We start from the raw sequence: 26,483 nt of genomic DNA on the forward strand, positions 1-26,483 counted from the left end.
TTAAAGGAAGACTGACAGAATGTAAAAAGATTCAGAATACAACTGAGGGGATCTGGAATGCTAGACTTGTTAGGCAAGGATGAAAGAACTGGCTATGTTTAGTCTGTAAGAAAGGGAAAAAATAAACTTAATTATAGAAGTAAATAGTTAGATTTATATCTATGATGAAATTCAAATAAAGTGAATTAATGGGTTTAATGAATTATTGTGTTCATATAGAAATGTAGCTGGTAAATTAACTTTGTAAATTACTGCAGAGCAATATAATTTTTATCCAAGTTTGGCTTCCATTTTAAGAAAGCACCTCAAGTGAATAATAGGGAAATTTCCTTTGGCACTGGTCTAAACTACAGGGAAGGGGGGCCAGAGAACCAGCAAGAGATTCTGCAGAGATTAAACTATGCTTTCCTGTATAACCACTTGTGCACATTGCAAGTGTACTTCCTTGAAAATCATGGTGGCTAATCTGGCTCTTTTTCTACCCCTTGGGCCTGAAGGAGTCATTCTGGAGCAATGTTAGGTGATATAATTTGAGGCGACACATTATTCAGCTTCTTGTTGGACTCACCACTATGTTTGGTGCCTAAACCTGAGAAATTCTTCTGTTTGTATTTGTGAGACTTTGTTTGATCAGCAGACTTACTGTGGTGCACTACATAAGGAAGGATCTTTCCTGTAGATTCTGGGTGACTCCTTGGAGTTGTCAAATTCTTAGGAAATTAAGAGCTCATTTCATTGTGCTTGTATGCCAGATCAGATCAAAATGAAAATTGTCAATGTACTAATTGCTTTTGTAATGGAGCCAATTGTTTTATTGCAAATTATGCCTTATGTTTTGATGTTCTGGGTGGGAAATAAAACTCTTCATTTGTCACTCTCTAAGTTACTATCAGAATTGACAATATTGTATCAAGCCAGCTTTTAAAAGTTTACTTCATAATTATAAGAGCATTTATGAACCCTTGGAAAATGTTATTCTAATCAGCAGCAGGTTGTTTAGCACATAAATGATTTAAGATATGTTCAGCAATCAAGCACATCTAAGTTTGGAATGCAGATATTTGAACAACTTGATGCTATGCACTATGAGAAAAGCCAGAAAATGCTTTTAAACATCAAGTTGTGCATGGTTTTATAATTCCTGGCTTAATCACTTCCAGAGTGGAATATGTTTATATAACAGTCTCTCAAATGAACTTAATCTGGATCCAAACAGAAAATTAAACCCTCATAATCAAAAATATTCAATCATCTAGCAGAGAAGAACTAAATCAATTGCATGAAGCTGCCAAATTGGGGTGAAAATGTGCTGGACGAAAGGTAGACTCTTTCCCTATAGAGAAAGAAGAAAAGCTGCTATCTATTTATCTCCTGCTGCACGACATTCTTATTTCATATATTGTGCCTTTAAAAAACCTCCCTACACTCTTCATGTAATGAGTCTCAAGCTAGCAGATCAGCATATTTTGGGTTAACAAATGTATCATTTTTTAAAATATACATTTTCATTCCATATACTAGCCATTGTGTGGCTTATTTTGCCAATCTGGAATATGTTAAATCTGGATCTTTCTGATCTCTGGAATTTCCAAATTCTTTATATTTATATAGTTCTGCTAAACATAGTCAAAAGCAGAAGCAGGAATCTGCAGCTACTAAGGCATGTCTTTTTGTCCCAGCAGAACAAGTCTGATTTGATGTGAAAACTGACATGCGCACACTCCAGACACATCTCCCCCATTTCTCTTTCACTCTCTCTCACACACAAACTGAACTAAGCCAAAATGTTGCTTCTTTTTGGCTTATTGTGATGTGTGAACTCACCTAGAATGCCTTAGCAATGTGTACAACTCAGGCCTTTATGGTTTGTTCAACAAACATGGTTAAAATCCTGATTTAGCATAATGAATCTTTGCAACCTATGTGATAATAGTGAAAGGCACGGATGTACACGGATGTGTGTCCCATCTTCCTTCTGAGATCACTGTTGATACAAGCTGAGTATCAGTAGAGAACCTTGCAGAAGGAACACGACAGTTAGCAAAACATGATTTAAGCTTGGAAGAAGGGGAGTATGTTAGAAACTTGCACTGACTCCATTTTAATGCTCTTTGGTATGAGGCAGGGAGGGAGTGAAAACCCTGTCAGGCCTTCAAGATTCTGTTACTATAGCCTATATCCATAGGGTTCCAGTATTTCTTAGAGTCTATTTCCTGTCTGATCTACCCTGAAGGGCTGACACTGGTTAATGATATTATCAAGTGCAGGACTTTTTGATAACATGTGCTTATGGAGACTGTTGGAGGCTAAATCTTCACTCCTGTTTCTAGTAACACCAATATCTGGAACAGAGATCTTCTTTCCTGTTAATGTTGGTTTCCTGGAATGCTAGATTGTGCTGTGCAGTAGCAAATGAATGAATGCCTTTATTAAAAGTTCTTTGAGAAATTAAGGAATTGATGTTTTAAGTAGGACAACTGAAACTATAAACATAAAAATGAATGAAACCCAAAAGGTGTCAGGAGCACCTTGTTAATAATGGTCTTGAAACTAGCTGCTGCTGCATTTATCAGCATTGCACACCTCAATGTCAACCACTGCCAAGAAATAATGAGTAAATGTGGTAAACGTCATTGCTGTGCCAAATCCAGATGTGTCATGCAGCAGAAGGTTATATAGGTTTTCACAGGGCTCCATCAACAGCCCTGCAAATGTCACACTGGCATTTATGACCTGTGTTTTATATGCAGTTTACATTGTATAGCTCTGTTATGTGGAGGCAAGAGTACCACGAAGCAGACAGAAGTGCTGTTGAGTTTCAGATGACAGAAGTATGTCCCAATAAGAGTTTTTAAGCTTTAGAATGAAACTCTACCCTATCAAACTTGCTTTTGATAGGGTTGATCTTTTAACAATGCTTCCTCAAATGCCTTGTAAAACAGTAATGTCTGGTAGTAATTATCAAACACCATACACACTGTTTACAGTAGAGTTGTAATTTTAAAAAAATGTTTTTGCACAGAGAAGTAAAATACGTCTGAAAAGTACCCAAATGTCTGCTGTATTCCATGCCAACAGGACAATTCAGCCAAAAATGCAGAGGGAAAAGATTGCCAAATAAAAGAAAATATAACAAATTGGTAATGGCTTCTATCTTGACAGAAAATGAAAATTATACCTCAATGTGTGGCCACTCATGTGGACACAAAAGAATGTCTTACAGGCAATCATTTTATTTCAGATAACATACCCTGACAGTTGTGCATGGCCTGCTGGCTGGGTTTCACTTTCCATAAAAGCAGCAACCATACCCTACAAAATGGTCTACAGCCATATAATTTATGCGTATCTCACACACACACACACTTTCAATAAATCATCTGAAAGCACACTGCTATATTTTTTGAGGAGTGGGTTGGAAGTCTACACTAAAAAATTCTTTCGAAGTTGCCACAATTGGATCCAGCCACTCAACCTAGTTAAGGGCACTGAAGAGGGAAAAAAGCAATCTGAATCCAAAAATATTTTGTTATTCCCAAACCAATCTCTCAACCGAAAGATTCTTCATGCTTGTTAGTTTTTAGGTTACTGAAATTCTGAAAGACACAGTCCTGAAGCACTTAATCTAGTGGACGCAAAATGAATCTGAATTATATTTTTAATCTGTGTGTGTGTTCTCAGTAGTAGGCTAACTCTGATTGCAAGAATTCTTAATTTACCTGTTTTTTTCCTCCTCCTGTGCATTGGAATATCCCTTCCCTGGCTAGAGATCAGTAATGGTCACTAGGGTGGAGCGAAAAAAAGGGGGAAAGAGAATTGACTAAATGGATGGTGTGTGAATGTGTGTGTGAGGGAAGAGGTGTTTTTTTTTTTAAGAAAGGAACAGTGTAAAAAGTGACATTCTCACCCACTGATGGGAAGTGCTCCCAACTCCCACAGTATTTCCTATAATACAGCGTATCTCTCAAACAGAAAAAGATTCCTTGTCCTGTTTTAGGCTTACTAGTCTTGAAAATAAACCATGGCTTGATACACACAATTTTACTTTGGGGGTGGAGACGTTAGTGGTGTTGGTATTTTTTGTATCTGTGTGCCAGCCTTGACTCCTGCTTTCTTGGCAGGTTTTTCAGAAGTGGCTTGCCCTTGCCTCCTTCCTAGGGCTGAGAGAGAGGGACTGGCCCAAGGTCACCCATCTGGCTTTGTGCCTAAGGCGGGACCAGGACTAGAACTCCCAGAGCCCCAGTTGCACCCTGGGACCATACAAGTGGATGGATTACTGGGAGACGATAGATTTTAACCCCATCACCCAATTCTTGTGATCATGATTGTAACAATTAGGATGAAGAAGATTAAGCTTGCTTATCAGCTTCATTAGTTCTGACACAAGAAAGTTAGTTTTTTCTACACTGGTAAGGAATTGTAGTGAGGAAATGGCAATCTTAATAAGGCTTATTGAGTGTGGAGGTAGAGTTGTAATCTACCCCTCACTGATCCTGGTTCAGGAAAACCATCCTTGCATAAAACAAACATGTTTACAATTTGTGTTAGGAGAAAACTAAAGCATCCTGAAGGTACAGATTTTGAAAATATTTTTTCATTCTATATTTGCTACCCAAGTTATTTTGAACTCAAAAGTTTCTCACCATCCTTCATCATTCTCCACTTCGGGTTCAGGTACTTCATTTTCAGGAGTTTCTGCTATTGCCTGGTTTAGCTTTGATTTGAATCGATCCAGTAAGGCCAATGTCTGGAATTAAAATATGATGCTTAACACATGCCCAATTCACTGTGCCTTACACAGTTTCAGTATTCACATTCTGGTATTTGTGAAGTGTAGTATACTTGGAAAAAGACCTTGAACTGAATTTTTTTAATGTGCTTATTTTATCAAACAAATTTTTGTCTATTAATTCTTCAATGAATGTAGTTCCAGTAAATCTTCTAGCTCTTCACTGGCCATACAGATATCCCCTGTATTACCTTTTATAAGTGAAAAGTGGTCAGTGCGCTAATCTCTGCAGTTACAATGAATACACTGGAGATTTCAGATACATGTAATAACACAAAAGCTATCCCTTAGGACAGGGTTCCTCAACTCTGGCAACTCTAAGCTGTGTGGACTTCAATTCTGGGAGTTGAAGTCTGCACAGCTTAGAGTTGCCAAGGTTGAGGAACCCTGCCTTAGAATATGTCTATGTGCATCTGTGGGTATAGGAATGTTCCCACATAGAAAATTCACTTATCACAATTGCTTTTCTCCCAGAATTATTTGCCCATTGAACTGTGTGCTACAGAATGCCTGTATTTGGCAGATTATGTTCCAGAAAGAATAGTCATTTCATTCAATCAATGCATTCAGTTGCTGATGGTGATGAGCCTATTCACTACAATTTGCTAAAATACTCTGTGGCCACATATTGTCAGGAAAGATGAAGAGCACCGGCAGACTGACTTTAGTCTGACATTACTGATCACCCCAATGAGAAATCCCTCCTTACTGCTCAGTTCCTAACTGACTGGCACATCAGCTAAATAACAAATAATGACAAAATAATGATAATGATAAAAAATAAAAATAAATAGCATCTTGTTTTCTTGGTAATCTTTGTATGGATATAGATATAGAAGTGCAAAAATCAATAACTTGAAGGAAATGCAGGTGGCACTTGGTGACAAGGCAGCCTAGCACAACCATTTGTAAATGTACAAACATCCAATATGTAAGATTTAACTACTGTGTACAGCTGCAACTGCTCACCATAGTACAGAAACTCCTTTCAGAAAAGCTGCAGAGAATTCAGTGGTTGTTGTAGACTGTCCATGGACTTATCATGGAGTTCGGACTTATGGCCAGAACAGGTTTGCCAAAGGCCTTTTAGTCCGATGAAAAGTTCTCCTCTGTAAACAGCAGTATGGGCTGAATCAGATATAAGTAAGTTGCAAAGTTTATGGGGCCCACTCTCAAAGTGTAACTGTAATTAGGATAAGTAGTTTTCATATGTTTGCCTACTGAAATGTTGCTAGCAAGGCCTCGTGTATTCAGCAGGTGCCCCTTACCAAGGCAGAGTTGATCGTGACTGTGTCTGTCACTGGAAGATAATTTGTCACCACAAACAAAGCACATCCCAAAAGAAGGAACTGACAGAAAAGTAGGAATCACTATCATTAGAGTGTGCGTTCAAAGAGGTCAGACTTCTTACTAAAACACTTTCATCCAGCTGTAAAACAAGTTCCGAATATTGCTCTGTGAAAGTGTAGAATACTGTACAAAGAGCATAAAGAATAATCCCAGCATTCTGCCCCCAAAAGTGTTTGAAGTCTGTAGGTTTGTCAAAAAGTTTTAAAATTAAGTTACACATTCAGCATATAAACAGTAAAGAAAAAGATGAAATTTCTAGGCTGCTGAAGTACATGAACGGAAAACTAAACCCCTCTCTCTCACTCTGCCATAATTTAAAATAACAGACTTGTCTTAGATATTGCTGTGAATGTAGTAATGGAGACAGATTATTTGGTTCTGCCTGATCTTTTTTGCAGGGGGAGATGATCTTAAATCCAAGTCCTTTTTCCTTTTGAGTAAATATGGTACTTACTTGATCTTCACGAGAAGTTCCTTTCTTTGGCTGTTGCTTCCTCAACTGTTCATATTTCTTCTTTTCTTCAAGATATTCTGCAACAATGCTGTTTGGAGCAGCCTCCTCTTCTCCATTAAAAACCAAAGAAAACATACATTTTGTACAAGGATAATTGTGATATGTGAGTTTACGTTAGACATTTTACATACACATCTTAGAAAATATTATTAACTTATTAACAGTGCAACCTTGTGCATGTTTATTCAGAAGACTCCAGATTGACAAATTAAAATCCAGGCAATTATCAAATGGCTGGTAAACAGTATCATCTTTTCCTGTGATAAATTATTACAGGAAGAGAAAGACAGCCAGTATTGACTTAGAACATCTAGAATCACTCAACCATCATTATGCCAAAATAAAAGTAATTAGCCTTTACTCAATGTTGAGTGGATAATGCTATGAAGATAGATAAACAGATCGACATTGACATCGATATATTTATATAATCACTACTGAGGAAATGGCTTCAAACTGTAATTTGCATCTGGACTTAGAACGTGATACTGTAAATTTATGTGCAAATTAGTTTTAGTTTGTAAGTACTGCACAAGTATCCAGTAATGTAACCCCAATCTGATCTATTCTGGCTTAACTCAGTTGTGAACCTGCAGTCCCACCTACAGTAGATAAACACTGGCTGCTCAAGGGGAGAGGGAGACTGGAAAACTAGATACACTTCACCAAAACTTCACCAAACAGCCAAGCTGTGCTACAGATTGTCGTACTGCAGTTGTACTGCATTGCTCAAGATTTTCTGTCTTGAGCAATGCAGTACAACTTCAGCTAATAAACCAGCCTAAAATTCCCACAGCAGTTTTACTTTCATAATTTTTCATCAGGATAGGAATACACACATAGATATATTTGATGGAATGGAGCAAATATATGTTATTGGACTATATAACATGATGAGTGATGCCAGAACAAACCAATGTAGGCAGGATCAAAATTTTCTGCCCTTTGAGTTGGAGGGTTACTAAGAATAAATCATGACTTAAGACCTGCAGAAGCTTAATGCAGAAGTGTATTTTGCCCTTAAAACTGCTCCAAGAACAGCCAGACTATGGTTACCAGCCTGATACAATAACACCTTCTGTAACTAAGAATCACACAAACTCTAGTCAGCTAGGCAGTACAGAAAAACTCCAGTGCAGCTAGTCAGTCATGGTGTTGAACTTACAGGCTAACTTTTGCTTCCAAATGTGTTTCTATCCTAATACGGGCCTGAATCCAAATTGAAATAGATTCCAGTTATGAAGATTTTAGAGTCCATCATCTACTCCAGTATATGCTCTACTTGCCAACTTTGCATGAGGACTAAAAGCACTTTTATTTAAAGATGTATTGACAAATGTTTCAATGATTTTTCTTGTGTTTTGAAACTGTTCTTGCTGTTTTAGCTCAATTATTGTCTTTTTCTTCTTAAATATATCAATCAAAGCGAATATTTGTAGCTCAGGATTGAACTGTGGAGTCCTTGGTGCTCTCTGAGCCTTGCTGTTTTCTTGCAGACGTTTCATTGCCAGACTAGGCAACATCTTCAGTGCAAAGATGCCAGATGAACCATCAAACAGCACAATACACCCTAATCAATCTGGCAGATGAACCATCAAAAAAGCACAATACACCCTAATCAATCTGCCAGATGAACCACCAAACAGCACAATACACCTTAATCAAGGAACTATTAACTCAGGCAATCAACCAAGCAGCAAACAACAGCCCAATCAAAGAACTCCCAAGGAGAGAACAACACCCCTACCAACACAAGCAGGGCAAACCACAGTATACAAACTGAGAGCAAGGCTCACTCCCTCTTCGCACTGAAGATGTTGCCTAGTCTACATCTTTATCTACAAGATAGGGTTTCCAGCTTTCAGCAGTACTTTATCTTAATCTAAATTACTGTTTTATTTAGTGCCCAAGACTAGCCCTACAGGATGTTGAATAATGCTGCCTTCAGGCCCTGCCTTTTCAGCAATTATAACTGGCTGTTAATCTAATGTTCAGTAGTAACTATTGACACCTTTCTTCTTTTATCCTGTCATTTTACCTGAGAAAACCACAAATCATTGCAACAAGGAGAAGCACTTTTCCTCTTAATACAAAAAATTAAGAGGAAACAAACATTTAAAAACTGCTGGCAGTTGCGCTTCCACTGGTCTGGTGACACTCCAGTTTGAACTTGTGCAGAAGTTTAGAAACCATGAAATATGAAACAGAAGACCAAATGTGTATGAAGGACCAAACATGAGTTGAACCTTGGGTTCACTATTTCAATATTTCTGTATAAGTTAATTAAAGAATGGCCGCTTGTACCTATGGATATATGTGTTAGGGGTTAGGACAGCAACTGGGCCTGCCCGGGATTGCTGTCATTAAGTGATGCAGTCACGTGACATCGCACTTTACAACCGCATCCCTTAGCAACAGTAACCCTGGACCCTACTGCCATCATAAACCGAGGATTATCTGTACAGTGGAGTAGTTTATTTATTTATTTGGTACAAACAATTAAGGTCCAATTATAAATCATGGTGAAATGTAAAGACTGTAAACTATTAACTTTTTAAAATTATTTTTTATTGGAGAATTCTTTTAGTGTAAAAGCAATACAAGTTGAAAAAATAAAAATAAAAATCAGAAAATGTGATAAGTAAATAAGTAAGAAATAAAAAAGAAAAGACAGAAATTTTCTTTCAGAAATATTTTGCATTATGAATACATTAAGATATCTTCTGGCTGCATGAAAAACACTATGATTCTAGAATTTTGTACCTATTCCAATATCTATAGCACAGCTTTTTAAAAGTGCATTTAAATACTAAAATGGATGAATTCACTGAAAAACAGATCAAATAAAACATACACCTCAAAAAATTAAGAGAAAACACTTTATATTATACTAGAATTTCTAGGTCTGAATCTTGGTTCAACAAATCATAGTTTAACATTCTGTTTTGTACGGAGTTTCTTAAAGTCCTAGTTCATATGGCAGGATATGTTAGCTCTTTATTTAATAAAACAGAAATACACACACAGGAACTCAATTATATATAAGAATGCTAAATTAATTGAATTATATAATTATTTTCATAAAGTACTTATGGATTATTTGTAATCTTTAATTAAGTTTTTATTAAAACTATATTTTTGGAAGACATTTTTAAATTATACAAAGGAGAGGTGAACAGTTCAGGTATCACTTTTGTAAAAGGGCACATTAACTAGAACAGAATGACACCAACAGAAGTTCAAACAAAAGATAACTTCAGAGGAAAGTAATATACTAGATTTTAGATTAGTAAACTTATGCTGAGCCCTGTTTTTTTTTAATTGATACTGCAAAACAGAAATGTGATGGGCCTCTGGACAGAAGCTGTTTCTACTGGATTAAGAGAGTTTAGAATACTTATCTAACTCATTGTGAGGGAGTGAAGCCGGAAAAGTAGCTGCAGCCAGGCAGAAATGGATCTCACCCCATTTCCCTCATTCATTCATTAACTCACAACTTTACACATAAGCATCCAAGCCAGTGTTCCGGTTCCTGTAATTATTGAGCTACTCCCTTCGTTTACAAAAGCAAACGTTAAGACAGGGTGTGGGTAGGAATGCAGGAGGAAAGACGATAAGGAAGCAGAGGCCACATCTGGAGACTGGCAGCTATTCCAAGTAGGCAAAAGCGTTCAACTGCCAGGACCACAAATTATGATGAGCAGCATATCCTGATGGGAGTCCTGCATGGAGCTTGAATCTTTGCCGGGAGCTCGGTAGCAACTAGAAGAGGAACAGCCACACTGAAGCAGGACCTCATCCCAACTAGAGTAAGAATGTTTGGAAGGGAGTGAAGGTTGTATGCCAGTTTATAGACTTAGAGACTTTTGCTTGAACCAAATATTAAAGGACTGAGTATTAAAGGAATGTTTATATGGTAACATCACCTTGCAAGTCCTAGACGGGTGGAGAGCAATAGCCTATTGTTGGAGGAGTGTGCTGCAATAAAGCATTTTGTACAGATTTGCTATGCTGTGGTATGACCAGTTCTTAGAAAGCAAAGAACCCTCACACTCATATTAACAAAATTTGTGGGAAACCAGCAGGGAAGGTCGCAAATCGCCATCATGTGACTGGGGGGACACTGTGACAACCATTAAGTACGAGGTCCGGTTGTAACAACTACTCATTAAGCACCGTCGTGAGTTCAAACAGTCGCTGAACAAGTGGTCGTTAAAGAAGAAAACCAAATAAAAACACCATTACACATCTAGTATAACCCTACTATAATATGCAAACACCAGGTCTTCCTGCTCGAAGCACAGCTGCGACTGGTACACTAGCTAAAGCTGGATAAAGGCCCATCTGGCCATGGCCTCCACTTCCACACCAGGTTCTCAACAACAAGAACCAGGATCTCTCTTCATAACAAAAAATCATTGGAGACTGGATGATGGGTGTCCAACATAGCCAGGAATAGAAGTCCTTTTAGAAGGAGGCATACCAGCACCTTTTTAAAGGCAGCCAGGACCATCCTGTCCATCATACTTCCTGATCCAGCTATTCTCTATGAAGGAGCCAGGAGAAGCAAAGATCAAAAATATAGATTGGAGCTCATACTGCAGAACATGTTGTCCACTTTGTCAGACTGCACCAGCCGAAACTTCTGGATGCTCTTCAAGGGCAGCCCCATGTAGAGCGCATTACAGTAATCCATGCAGGAGGTGACCAGGGCATGAGTGAATATTATGTAGGAATATTATCAATATTTCTACAATAATGATAATAATAAAGCTTTAAATTTCTTTCAACCAAGTTCTTTATTTAGAACACCACAAATTCATTTATTATATTGTACCTTTCATCAATCAAATATTAGCTTCAACTGCTTTTAGTTCTTGGATAAACGTTTTCAGTTTTATTGTCATTTACTATACAGGCATCTCCCTGCTGAATCAGATTTCCAACAGGTTTTTCAGGTAAACCTTATCAGCAAATCAAATTAACTAAAGTGCTTGCTGATCCTTGAGTCTGATCCTTCCCTTCATTTTATAGAAACATTGTGGGGAGGGGGCTGCTAGCAGAATAGAAACAAGGATAAAGAGTATTTTAAATAAGGATAAAGAGTATTTTAAATAAAGAAGGGTATCAAATGGTGATTACCTACCACTGAAGCCTTCTGCAATTTAAAACATTTAACTTCTTATGTTCAGGCTATAGGTATTCTAATTTATCTGTAAGGTCACTGTTTCCTTTTCTGATGTAGAGAATGAGAGAAAAAAAGAAGGAATGATAGAAGGAACTTTCTCTGTGACAGGAAAGTAAAAGGGCTCCAAAAGGGAGAATGGACAATATATTGTAATAAGAGTAAAGGCTTATTTAGCATAATGACTAACTCCTACAGTTTAGTGGAATTTGCTTTGATATTGTTTTACATAAGCAGGCATATTTGCTAAGATAAAAGACACAGCTAGGAACATTTCTCATCATTCTTTACAATATTTCTTCCTGATCTTATGGGCAAGAATGCGACAATGTTCTCCTCAACACACACATATTTCAAAGGAAGACCATTTTTGGTGGGATTAAAGTAGGCCAAATATGGTAACAAAGTAGTGGTAAGAACATGTATGATGGCATCTAATGGGAAGATTGTGATCTGCCCCCCAGCACTTGTTTTCCTCACATTCTGTAATAATCTACTGGGACAGTGTTGACAAGTAGTGAAACAGTGCCAAATCTTTTCTACAAAGGAAATGTGGAATTATTGCTGGCCCAAGGGTATTTTCTTTCCTTAAAACAAGGAAATAATATACAATATGATTGTTGGGGAAAAAAATACCATTATACTTAGTTTTAAAGTACACAATGGTAGCTTGAGGTCAAGAGACTCATAAAACTCAAAATCAATAGGCCAAAACTTAGATAATGTATCAGAATGTACAGTAATAAAACTATAAGGTTGGAAAGAACAAGCCATCTGATTATATTAAAATATTTGTAGATGGTTGTGCAACTGCATAGATCTTCATGCACAAATTGGCACATTTAAACCAAGACAATGGTTGTACCATAAAAGGAGAGCTTGAGGAAGGAAGCTGTAAAATTTTAAGGCTTCCTTCCTCAAGCTCTCCTTTTAAAATAAGGACACAGCATTTCATTAATTCTCCAGCAAAGGATCATTACCTTGTCATGGTGCTGGAGCTTCAGCACCTCAATGACGTCATGAGCTAAACTGTGAAGGGCCACCCAAGATGGGAAGGTCATGACAGAGAGGTCAGACTAAATACAATCCCTGGGGACCCACCCCAGTATTCTTGCCATGAAAACTAAATGGATCAGTACAACCAGAGATATGTCGGTATACCATTGGAAGATGGAACTCCCAGGTCGGCAGATGGTCAAAATGCTACTGGGGAGGAAGAGAAGATACATTCAACTAGCCCCAGATGTGATGACACAGCTAGCTCAGAGCCGGAAGGACAGCTAGCGGCTGATAGTGCTGGTGGTGAACGGTGAATCCGATGTTCTAAGGATCAACACACCATTGGAACATGGAATGTAAGATCTATGAGCCAGGGCAGACTGGATGTGGTTACTGGTGAGATGTCAAGATTAAAGATAGATATTTTGGGTGTCAGTGAACTGAAATAGACTGGAATGGACCACTTCACATCAAATGACCACCAGATTTACTACTGTGGACAAGAGGACCACAGAAGAAATGGAGTAGCCTTCATAATTAATAGTAAACTGGCTAAAGCAGTGCTTGGATACAATCCAAAAAAACGATAGAATGATGTCAGTTCGAATTCAGGGTAAGCCATTTAACATCACAGTGATCCAAATATATGCCCCAACCACAGATGCTGAAGAAGCTGAAGTAGAGCAGTTCTATGAGGATCTGCAGCCTACTGGACAATACACTAGAAAGATGTTATTTTCATTACAGGAGACTGAAATGCTAAGGTGGGTAGTCAAATGACACCTGGAATTACAGGTAAGCATGGCCTTGGAGAACAAAATGAAGCAGGACATAGGCTGATAGAATTTTGCCAAGACAACTCATTCTGTATAACAAACACTCTCTTCCAACAACCTAAGAGATGGCTTTATACATGGACTTCACCAGATGGACAACACCGAAATCAGATTGACTACATCCTTTGCAGCCAAAGGTGGTGGACATCTATACAGTCGGTAAAAACAAGACCTGGAGCTGACTGTAGTTCAGATCACAGACTTCTTATTGCACAACTTAGGATCAGACTAAAGAGATTAGGGAAGACCCACAGATCAGCTAGATGTGAACTCACTAATATTCTTAAGGAATATGCACTGGAGGTGAAGAATCAATTTAAGGGACTAGATTTAGTAGATAGGGTCCTGGAAGAACTATGGACAGAAGTTCGCAACATTGTTCAGGAGGCGGCAACAAAATACATCCCAAAGAAAGAGAAAACTAAGAAGGCAAAATGGCTGTCTGCTGAGACATTAGAAGTAGCCCAAGAAAGAAGGAAAGCAAAAGGCAACAGTGATAGGGGGAGATATGCCCAATTAAATGCACAATTCCAGAGGTTATCCAGAAGAGATACGGAATTATTTTTAAAGAAGCAACACGCGGAAGTGGAAGAAGACAATAGAATAGGAAGGACAAGAGACCTCTTCCAGAAAATTAGAAACATCAGAGGTAAATTCCAGGCAAAAATGGATATGATCAAAAACAAAGATGGCAAGGACCTCACAGAAGAAGAAGAGGTCAAGAAAAGGTGGCAAGAATATACAGAAGACCTGTATAGGAAGGATAACAATATCGGGGATAGCTTTGACGGTGTGGTCAGTGAGCTAGAGCCAGGCATCCTGAAGAGTGAGGTTGAGTGGGCCTTAAGAAGCATTGCTAATAACAAGGCAGCAGGAGACGACGGCATCCCAGCTGAACTGTTCAAAATCTTGCAAGGTGATGCTGTCAAGGTAATGCATGCTATATGCCAGCAAATTTGGAAAACACAAGAATGGCCATCAGACTGGAAAAAATCAACTTATATCCCCATACCAAAAAAGGGAAACACTAAAGAATGTTCAAACTATCGAACAATGGCACTCATTTCACATGGCAGTAAGGTAATGCTCAAGATCCTGCAAGGTAGACTTCAGCAATTCATGGAGCAAGAATTGCCAGATGTACAAGCCGGGTACAGGCAAAAAGGCAGAGGAACTAGGGACCAAATTGCCAATATCCGCTGGATAATGGAAAAAGCCAGGGAGTCTCAGAAAAACATCTATTTCTGTTTGATTGACTATTCTAAAGCCTTTGACTGTGTGGACCATAACAAATTGTGGCAAGTTCTTGGTGATATGGGGATACCAAGTCATCTTGTCTGCCTCCTGAGGAATCTGTATAACGACCAAGTAGCAACAGTAAGAACAGACCACGGAACAACGGACTGGTTTAAGATTGGGAAAGGAGTGCGGCGGGGCTGTATACTCTCACCCTACCTATTCAACTTGTACGCAGAACACATCATGAGACATGCTGGGCTTGAGGAATCCAAGTCTGGAGTTAAAATCGCTGGAAGAAACATTAACTATCTCAGATATGCAGATGACACCACTCTGATGGCTGAAAGCGAAGAGGAACAGAGGAGCCTTATGATGAAGGTGAAAGAAGAAAGTGCAAAAGCTGGCTTGCAGCTAAACCTGAAAAAAACCAAGATTATGGCAACCAGCTTGATTGATAACTGGCAAATAGAGGGAGAAAATGTAGAAGCAGTGAAAGACTTTGTATTTCTAGGTGTGAAGATTACTGCAGATGCTGACTGCAGCCAGGAAATCAGAAGACGCTTAATCCTTGAGAGAAGAGCAATGACAAATCTCGATAAAATAGTTAAGAGCAGAGACATCACCCTGACAAGAAAGGTCCGCATAGTTAAAGCAATGGTGTTCCCCATAGTAACATATGGCTGTGAGAGCTGGACCATAAGGAAGGCTGAGAGAAGGAAGATCGATGCTGTTGAACTGTGGTGTTGGAGGAAAATTCTGAGAGTGCCTTGGACTGCAAGAAGATCAAACCAGTCCATCCTCCAGGAAATAAAGCCCGACTGCTCACTTGAGGGAATGATATTAAAGGCAAAACTGAAATACTTTGGCCACATAATGAGAAGACAGGACACCCTGGAGAAGATGCTGATGCTAGGGAGATGGAGGGCAAAAGGAAGAGGGGCCGACCAAGGGCAAGATGGATGGATGATATTCTAAAGGTGACGGACTCATCCCTGGGGGAGCTGGGATTGTTGACGACCGACAGGAAGCTCTGGCGTGGGCTGGTCCATGAAGTCATGAAGAGTCGGAAGCGACTAAACGAATAAACAACAATCCCTTGCTGATTTTGTTTGAGTGAAAAGAAAAACAAAGCAGATAAGAATGGATTGCATGCTTGTTCACAGTAAGCCTGAAGAAGCCGTTACTTTTGTTACTATAGTTACATGCCTAACATATAGACATTATATAAGTAGTGAAGATTGGGAATCTGGTGCTATAGGAAGCCAAGAAAAAGGGTATTCCAGCAAATGTAGACAGAGGTTGTAGTATCCACCAAATCCAATGGAAATGGGTACATGAAAAAGATAGAAACAAGTCTATGACTTGAATTCTTAAGAAGCTAAAATAAGAAATTTCTGGCAGCCATTGGAAGAGAATGCCAAAAACCACCATAAGCAAGACAAATGCAGAAGTTTTAGCAGAGTCATTGGTGGTTCCAGGGTTCATGAGGGATACTTCCCAGTTATTCTGGCAATTCAGCTGAAATATCTGTTAACACTGGGCACAAATTCAACAGCACAGCCTTTTCCCATTTATGTACAGTAGTGAGAATATGCTTGTTTTTTCTTCCTGTAATGGCTTGCCATGAATTAGTCTGAATTGCTTTGTTGACCTGGTTGATCCAAGATATGGCAGATTTATTTGTTTGCTTATAAACCCCTCTAAATTATATTTCCAAGTCATTATTTTGTGCTTTTGAATGTAAGTGTTTGATTCAAATTAGCATCCGATAAAGCTGAATCTTGTACAAATGAAGATTTAGACAAATGATCTAATCTTTAGAGATTAGGTATCAATTCCCTTTTGTGGTGCATTATCAAAACAATATCTCTGTTGTGAATTGCCAAAATGTAGGGTAGAAAAAGCAACTTGAGCTTTGGGAATAAAGAAAAAGAGTAAAAATAGTCGTTATTTGAGTTATGGTTCAGGCAATTTGAAAATCATATTCAATTATTTAGAAGTTTCTAAGACCAGTCTTAAGAGAGAATGAAGTCAATGACTTTTCCATAATAATGTGTAAAAATGGAAGGGCCTGCTTGTATTTAAATATAGAATGGAGCATTATTTTTAAGGGAACTTTTATTTTAAAAATGGAAATAAAATAAAAAAATTAAGTCTAAAATTAAAGCCAAAAGGGATTATCTATTCCATGTGTTATGATGTGTGTGTCCATGTTCACTCCAAGTATTGTTAAAGTGTATTGACAATGTGAAAATGTGGAACATAAACACTTTGGTCCTTCTTCCCCATTCACCCAAATACTGTATTATGCTTTTTTGAGATCTTTGAATACATCTTTGCTAGCAGAGGAATGCTGAACAAAATGTGGAATGGATGGACCCTACCAAATTAGGATATATAGAGACAGAGATAAAATAGTGTGGCAAAATGGTTTGTGTCAGAGTAGAATTGAAAAGACACAGGTTTAAATCCCTCTTCAGCTATGAAATTTACAAGATGGCTTTGGGTCAATTACTGTCTTTCAGCCCTACTGTCATAGCTATGATCTGTTTGGGGAAGACAGTAAGGAGGAGATAAAATGGGACAGGGAAAATTATTAGCCATTCTGAACTCCTTCAAGGAATACTGGAATGAACATGCAATAATTCAATCTAGAAGAAAAATGTTACCAAAATTCTAGAAATATTTTGGAGTAAGTTTTTGTAGACTCTTAGCTTAGCAAGGCACCCTTTCTAGAGGTTTTAGGTTATCAGCTGAGTGGTTCTGGCTTGCTGCTGTGTTGTTAGGAGGTTTTCTTGTTGGTCTATCTGCTGGTCTGTTTGATACAATTCCCTCCGTTGGTAATCGCTAAAGTCTTAGCAGTATCTTACTTTTGCCCTCTGTGTTTCATCCTCTTTCCATAAATTTAATTTGAAACATTCTACCTTTAATTTCTTTAACTTCTAGATTTTCCTTTGGTTTTTATCTAACTATACTGGACCCTATTGTCCTGCACGATGCTTGATATTTTGGTCTTTGACTGCAAATAAATTTTAATGTAATAAATGTAATTAAATAAACAAATAGGTTGTTTTGTAGCTATAGAGATCAGGCTAATCAAATTCAGATATATTAGAACTTGGAACTGACAATCAGAGGCTGTTTTTAAAATTAAATTGTAGAACAAAATATGAGCAGAGCTATCAATAAGTTTGAATATTCTTTCAGCAGCATTTTCAATGACTGTCTCTCACTATAATGTGTCCATGAAAAGGATAGACTGCTATCTGGGACAATTTATAGAAAGACAAAGAGAGAGATGTGTCTTTTGGAGATGATCAAAGATAGATGACAAAGCGGCTTCTGGTGGGAATGGCAGACTGAATGGCTGTGCCCACTGGTTCAGTGGGCAGAGCTGACAACGCGGTAACTTTTTTCAGGCTCAGGCAGGTTTTCCTGAAGCCCAGAAACTTTCTTCGGTTCATGGAGAATACCTGGAATCATCCCATCTGTCCTCCGGACAGCTGCTTGCAGCCAGAAGGTTGCAAACAGCATTTCGCATTCGACTGGTAAAAGCCAGCTGGGAGGCAGGGATTTCATCACTTTCCAAGCTGCGCTGTAGCCTTAAAGGGACACTAAGTCTGGCCACCCCTTTTCTAAATCACCAACTTGTATTTTTTTTAAAGTATATGTACCCCTAGAGAGGCTTTCTACAGCGAGGAGAAGCTGGTTCTCTTGGTGCTTAACATTATTTTTGAAATTACTTTAAAAAAAAAATCTTTTAGGTTTTGGATTTTGTTTTCCTCCCAAAGGAAATTCCAAAGATTGAGAGTAAACAATTTTCTTCCTGTTATTATTTTTGTATTAAATTTGAAGATATTAGCATTTTCCTACACGTTGAATCGGCTGATTTGAACCTTCACCTTTCTGTTTTCACTTTCCCTTGAGAACTGTCTGCTATCTCACTCTCACTTTATGTAAACACACTTTGGGAATCTTCCATATCTTCGACTTTTGCTGGTTAAGCTTCTAGGGGGAGCCATAATCTACTGCGTGAGACGAGGATTTCAAACAGATTCTTTCTGACTTTCACCCAGACTTTAAACAGATTTCTTCTGACTTCTATCAAGCTTTCATGAAAGATATCCAGGACATTGTGGAAAATATGAGATCTAAAATGTGCCATCAGGTTGGGGATGTGGTGGATGAAACTGAGGAATTTAAGAGAGATAGAAGGGTTTTTTTGAAGACTGAGATTGGGATTTTTATCGAGGATGCTGGATGAAGACTGGATAATGGAGTTGGAGAAAAAAGCATCGATCTTCCTTCTCTCAGCCTTCCTTATGGTCCAGCTCTCACAGCCATATGTTACTACGGGGAACACCATTGCTTTAACTATGCGGACCTTTGTTGTCAGTGTGATGCCTCTGCTCTTAACTATTTTATTGAGATTTGTCATTGCTCTCCTCCCAAGAATTAAGCGTCTTCTAATTTCCTGGCTGTAGTCAGCGTCTGCAGTAATCTTTGTGCCTAGAAATACAAAGTCTTTCACTGCTTCTACATTTTCTCCCTCTATTTGCCAGTTATCAATCAAGCTGGTTGCCATAATCTTGGTTTTTTTGAGGTTTAGCTGCAAGCCAGCTTTTGCACTTTCTTCTTTCACCTTCATCATAAGGCTCCTCAGTTCCTCTTCGCTTTCAGCCATCAAAGTGGTATCATCTGCATATCTGAGATTGTTATTGTTTCTTCCAGCAATCTTAACCCCAGCCTTGGATTCATCAAGCCCAGCATGTCACACGATGTGTTCTGCGTACAAGTTGAATAGGTAGGGTGAGAGTATACAATCCTGCCGCACTCCTTTCCCAATCTTAAAACAGTCCGTTGTTCTGTGGTCTGTTCTTGCCATTGCCACTTGGTCATTATACAGATTCCTCAGGAGGCAGACAAGATGACTTGGTATCCCCTTATCACCAAGAACTTGCCACAATTTGTTATGGTCCACACAGTCAAAGGCTTTAGAACAGTCAATCAAACAGAAATAGATGTTTTTCTGAAACTCCCTGGCTTTTTCCATTATCCATCGGATATTGGCAATTTGGTCCCTAGTTCCTCTGCCTTTTCTAAACCCAGGTGGTACATCTGGCAATTCTCGCTCCATGAATTGCTGAAGTCTACCTTGCAGGATCTTGAGCATTACCTTACTGCCATGTGAAATGAGTGCCACTGTTCCATAGTTTGAACATTCTTTAGTGTTTCCCTTTTTTGGTATGGGGATATAAGTTGATTTTTTCCAATCTGATGGCCATTCTTGTGTTTTCCAAATTTGCTGGCATATGGCATGCATCACCTTGATAGCATCATCTTGCAAGAATTTAAACAGTTCAGCTGAGATACCGTCATCTCCTGCTGCCTTGTTATTAGCAATGCTTCTTATTGTTATCCTTCCTATACAGGTCTTCTGTATATTCTTGCCACCTTTTCTTGACCTCTTCTTCTTCTGTGAGGTCCTTGCCATCTTTGTTTTTGATCATACCCATTTTTGCCTGGAATTTACCTCTGATGTTTCTAATTTTCTGGAAGAGGTCTCTTGTCCTTCCTATTCTGTTCTCTTCTTCCATTTCTGCGGATTGCTTGTTTAAAAGTAATTCCTTATCTCTTCTGACTAGCCTCTGGAGTTTTGCATTTAATTGGGCATATCTCCCCCTATCACTGTTGCCTTTTGCTTTCCTTCTTTCTTGGGCCACTTCTAGTGTCTCAGCAGACAGCCATTTTGCCTTTTTGGTTTTCTCTTTCTTTGGGATGTATTTTGTTGCCGCCTCCTGAACAATGTTGCGAACTTCTGTCCATAGTTCTTCCGGGACCCTATCTACTAAGTCCAGTCCCTTAAATTGATTCTTCACCTCCACTGCATATTCCTTAGGAATATTAGTGAGCTCATATCTAGCTGATCTGTGGGTCTTCCCTAATCTCTTTAGTCTGATTCTAAATTGTGCAATAAGAAGTTAGTGATCGGTACTACAGTCAGCTCCAGGTCTTGTTTTTACCGACTGTATAGATGTCCGCCACCTTTGGCTGCAAAGGATGTAGTCAATCTGATTTTGGTGTTGTCCATCTGGTGAAGTCCATGTATAAAGTCGTCTCTTAGGTTGTTGGAAGAGAGTCTTTGTTATGCAGAGTGACTTGTCTTGGCAAAATTCTATCAGCCTATGTCCTGCTTCGTTTTGTTCTCCCAGGCCATGCTTACCTGTAATTCCAGGTGTCATTTGACTGCCCACCTTAGCATTCCAGTCTCCTGTGATGAAAATAACATCTCTTTTAGGTGTGTTGTCCAGTAGGTGCTGCAGATCCTCATAGAACTGCTCTACTTCAGCTTCTTCAGCATCTGTGGTTGGGGCGTATATTTGGATCACTGTGATGTTAGATGGCTTGCCCTGAATACAAACTGAAATCATTCTATCGTTTTTTGGATTGTATCCAAGCACTGCTTTAGCCAGTTTACTATTAATTATGAAGGCTACTCCATTTCTTCTGTGGTCCTCTTGTCCACAGTAGTAGATCTGGTGGTCATTTGATGTGAAGTGGCCCATTCCAGTCCATTTCAGTTCACTGACGCCCAAAATGTCTATCTTTAATCTTGACATCTCACCAATATCCACATCCAATTTGCCCTGGCTCATAGATCTTACATTCCAGGTTCCAATGGTGTGTTGATCCTTAGAACATCGGATTCGCCGTCCACCACCAGCACCGTTGGCCGCTAGCCGTCCTTTCGGCTTTGAGCTAGCTGCGTCATCACGTCTGGGGCTAGTTGAACTCATCCTCTGTTCCTCCCCAGTAGCATTTTGACCATCTTCCGACCTGGGGGTCTCATCTTACGATGGTATACTGACATATCTCTGGTTGTACTGATCCATTTAGTTTTCATGGCAAGAATACTGGGGTGGGTTGCCATTACCTTCCCTAGGGATCGCATGTAGTCTGACCTCTCAGGCATGACCTTCCCGTCTTGGGTGGCCCTTCACGGTTTAGCTCATGGCACCATGACAAGGTAAGATTACCATAATACCCAGGATCCATATTGTTGCTCCAACAGACCAGAATTTGTAAACCTGTAAAAAACTAGTATAAAGCTGGCTTGCAGTTTTGACTTTCTCTTTATATGTCAGAATTTTTGACAGGTCTGTTTCTGGTTTATCTGTCTGGATGAAGAAACAAGCAAACCCTAATCCTATATGTACCAACATGCTGCAGATTAACAAGAAGCCAGAGTAAGCCAAAATGTGTTTTCTTTGTTTCTTAGGATATTTCTAATTGCTGATCTGACTCTCAAAAATGTATCTATAATACATCTATTAAATTTTAATGTGCCACAAGATTCATCATTTTCAAGAGATGGCACAAAACACCAGCAATAACCTCACCATTTAAATTAAATTTATGAGGTTAAATTTAACCTAATGAGGCTTCTTCCTTTTTTTGAAATCAGATTGTTTGCCTGCAGTATTATAAAACAACAAAACAGAAAACAGTAACAAACACAATATTTTGATGGCTTCTGCTGTTACATTAGCACCAAGATGCTCAAAAAATTGAAGCTGGGAATCAATTTAACTATAAAAAAAAAATGGCAAGGAATGAAGAAGCTGCTACAGCTTTTCCAAGAGCCACACATTATAGGAGAATGTTATGCCCTCCTCAGGGGTTTGAAGGCCTAGTGATAGTCAGCATTACTGAATCTGAAGAGTACAGAAGCCCCCACCCCGCCAATGCTAACACAATTGTTGAAACTTATAATTCTAGGGAGGAAAAACACAGTTTATCTAACCCATATAGAATAAGCTGTTGGGAAAATCAGCATCAAAGTTGGCTTTTCTGAGGCCAAGCTGAACAATATTTCTTGATATCTTAAAATCATGCTTTATAAGGAAAGGTATCCTATTCACTAGAATACTAGTGCAAGCAGTGATACTTTGCTTCACCTTTTACCTTCAAACTGATTCTCTTTCACTTTGGAGGGATTTTCTTCTTTCTTTTGCTTTGCCTTTATTAGTTCACGTTTCAGCTGGCGAACTTCCTTCCGTAGCTCCTCACTGCACAGAACAAAGTTTAGATAAATTCAATTTTCTTAGAAAGTAAAGTCAGAAGATAATGGATACAAAATTAAAAGTTGACAAACCCATATTCAGGCATGATAACCATAGTTCATTTCTGTCAGATTTGGCTGAAGTCAGGCCTATGTCATTTCAAAAATTTATAGTCTGAAACTCTGCTAACATAATAGTAAATCAAACTACAAATTAAAGAAAACATCTGAAGTGGACATTATAAAAGGTTCTGCAACTTCACTAAGTACTGGCTAGTAAAGCTTTTCAGCTGCTTTTTAAAACAACTGAAGCATACAAGCAACTGTTCTGGTGGGTTACAATCATCCTTCAAATATGTTTTTCATTTTGATCCTTATGAACATGATCATTTAACACATTATTCAAATACACATTTCAGATTATCACCAAATGTACTAATCAGTGTTTCCCAGTGGATATTCTGGTGTGGAATACATGAACACCTCTTACATACGCTCCCAGAAAGACAACCAACCTCAGATTACAGACTGCAAGTAGCCCCAAACCGTTTTTCAAAATCATCTTGGACTAACTCCGTAATTAATTCCATAACTCCAAAATTCATTAACGAACAACCAAACTGCAGAGATAAAATTTCCCAGTGATTAGCAGGAAAACCAAAGGAAGAGGGCATGTCAGCCTTTTTACTTGTTATACATAAATAAAAATGAACTCTAAGCACCTTAGCTCTGCTATTTGTATGATGTCATCACCCTACCTCTTGCAGCCCCTGGTCACCAAGTAAAAAAAATAGCAAGAGCAGTAATCATCATCATTATCCCAGAGTCACTGGGAGTCAGGTGGCATATAAATTTAATAAACTATCATTATCATTATCTTCATCATCTGCCAGATTCCATAGCTTCAGTTTTATGTACGTTTAATCCATGGGTTCCCTTTGTTTCCTCTTTCACTTTCCAATACAAAGTTGCAGCAATTGCTGTTTCTAATGCAAAGCTCTCCAAAGTCTCAGTATGCATATCTGAATCTGCAAACTAGTCTAAGAAATCTCACAAAAAGCAAGATTTAAAGTCAATTTTTAAAAAAATCAGTAATTTTATTGCAGAAAACTGACTTGATTTTCTCTGCAGAGCATCCACTGATAGGACAAGCTGTAGAAGAGAAGGGATACAGGTATGATGGGGAAGCTATTCTGTTAACTGCAGGGGATTCTGTTGGATACAATAGAGAGGTTTCTGTATTGTTGTCTATTCTATGCTTGAATCTTCTTTGGGTAAACTAATGATCTCATATCCAGGGATGATCAGTCTGGATAATTCATTCAGAATTTACCACCATAGAGTTAAAGAGCATTGCTCAAGAGCAGGCAGCCAAGTCTGGAATAATAGATGTATTAAGGGGCATTGTCAGTGCTGTGGGGTTAAGCTAACACAGCACATTCCAGGATTAGCTCTGACTGTAGCTATTTGCTCTAAGTTTTCATAATGGTAATTCAACTTCATTTTAATAAATAAAAGCAACAATGGCAAAATAAGACTTAAACAAAAGGTTTGTATTTCTTTTCTTCCTTATTTGAAACTGAATACTTACAAGAAGTTATGTTATCCTTAGATGACATCAGTGGCATATTTTATTAATTACAGAAGGGCCAAAATAATAACTTGCTGGAATAAAAATAGAAGTCACTAAGCTGTCTAGGCAAAAAATGCTGGGTAGAAATCTAATGTTGCAGTTCTATGCATATTTACTAGGGAATAAGCCACACTGAACTCAAATGGGATTTTCTTCTGAGTAAACATGCATGTGACTGCATATACATGATAACATTGCTTTTTCTTTGTGAGTGTGAAACAGCACTGTGGATTTGTTGACATAGACTTTAAAACGCTCACTCCCCAACCACAGGAAATCACTGAAATTGCATTTCTCTGAGGAGGTCCCAATATCTCAACAAAATGTCAGCACTCCCAACATTCTTTCTTAGAATGCTGACTGTAACATTTGCATATCTGCAATGTACATTTACTCTTATTAAGAATATTAGCCCAACTCAAATGGAAAACAGTGATTTTTCAACATATTCATCTTGTACCAACCACAATCAAGTATTTTAAAGTCTCAGTGATTTGGATTGTATTGTTATATATCTGCTTAAAATCTTCCTAAAAATTATCAGAAATTGAAATTTTTAACTGTTGACTAGGTTGTGTTTCTATCTTTCAGTAACTTTCTTCATGATTTGTCTTGCAATTAATTTTTTTAGAACAATTAAATACCACTTGACTTAATCAGTGGGATTAGTACCATCTTTTGAAACTTGAACTTTTTGAGAAAAAGTCCAAATATTCGGATATTACTACTTCAAGTACCTTCAGTAGGACTGCATAGTTGGGCTAGGAGAGAAACTTCCTGTTAATTATCAAACATTTTCTTTTTTAATTTAATTAATTAAATATAGATGTTGGGAAGATGAATGGGATATTAACTACACAAAGACTTCAGTCAAGTGTGTTCTTGAGTTGGGATGTTGCGAGAAAAGCCACTTAACTATTACCTCATTTCCCCTATCAAGAACACACTTGATGTACAGGAGATGGATTATCAGCTCTACAAACATTTTCTTTTAAAATTTATTTAATTAAATGTAGATGTTGGGAAGATGAATGGGTTGTTAATTGCACAAATACCCTGTCAAGTGTGTTCTTGGGCTGGGATATTGGGAGAGAAACTTCTTAACTATAACCTCATTTTCCCTATCAAGAACATACTTGATTTTGGTATTCATGCTCTTGTAGAAGAGAAGGTAGTCAGGGACTGTTGATTATAAAAAGAAAAATTAAACTCTGTATTGAGAATGTATAGGTATGTGCATAAAAACTTAGTACCCCATGCACAAAGCCAATATATCACCATTCCAGTGCAACTATACTTCATTAAAATGCACAAACATTTGGGAAATGCAGTCAGGAATCTTCTGAGCATTATACCTTTGGTTGTATTTTCTTTGGAAATCCTCTATTACTAGAAATCCTAAAGCAAAGTGAATCATAATTAAGAGGCAGGTGTTTCTAAGATAAATGTCACAGAAGAAAGGCTTACATATTTAAGTGATGTTTGGACTTTTTCTCCCCTTTTATAGACATCAGTACAGGCAAAAATAAAAGAGAATGTCCTCTACTCTGAATAAACTAACCATGTGAAAATCTACCTAAAATTATTGCATAGACTGATAGTATGCAATTAACACTTGCATATTTCTTTTTAAAATAATAATGTTTGAAAAACAGAATGATAGTATGAATTTAGCAATGGAGGCAATCAGTTCTTGCTATTCAAACCATAGCAGAAATAAAGATTAATTAACTGGAAAAACAAAGTGTCTGGTACAAAAATAGACTATTTTTTAGCACAACTTTTAAACTATTGATTTAACCGACTGCTTTGATGTTTTTGAAGCTGTTTTATCAATCTGTTAAATACTTTTAGATAACAATTTTGTAATTTAGAA

At 38.1% G+C, this 26,483-nt stretch overlaps 1 protein-coding gene across 2 annotated transcripts in view; it reads right to left on the reverse strand.

Moving 5' to 3' along the window:
• Window positions 1-26,483, reverse strand: part of CWC27 (CWC27 spliceosome associated cyclophilin) — a 112,982-nt gene that overhangs the window by 11,958 nt on the left and 74,541 nt on the right. The window contains exons 11-13 of one of the 2 annotated variants that reach the window (XM_063295603.1): window positions 22,878-22,981; window positions 6,594-6,703; window positions 4,644-4,747 (exon numbers count right to left, since the gene is read on the reverse strand). In XM_063295603.1, coding sequence (XP_063151673.1) covers window positions 4,644-4,747; window positions 6,594-6,703; window positions 22,878-22,981 — 318 coding nt within the window. The remainder of the gene's footprint in view (window positions 1-4,643; window positions 4,748-6,593; window positions 6,704-22,877; window positions 22,982-26,483) is intronic. The other variant, XM_063295604.1, reaches the window with a different exon arrangement.

The sequence above is a fragment of the Candoia aspera genome, chromosome 2 (genome assembly GCF_035149785.1).
Source record: "Candoia aspera isolate rCanAsp1 chromosome 2, rCanAsp1.hap2, whole genome shotgun sequence".
In the NCBI taxonomy this organism is placed as follows: domain Eukaryota; kingdom Metazoa; phylum Chordata; class Lepidosauria; order Squamata; family Boidae; genus Candoia; species Candoia aspera.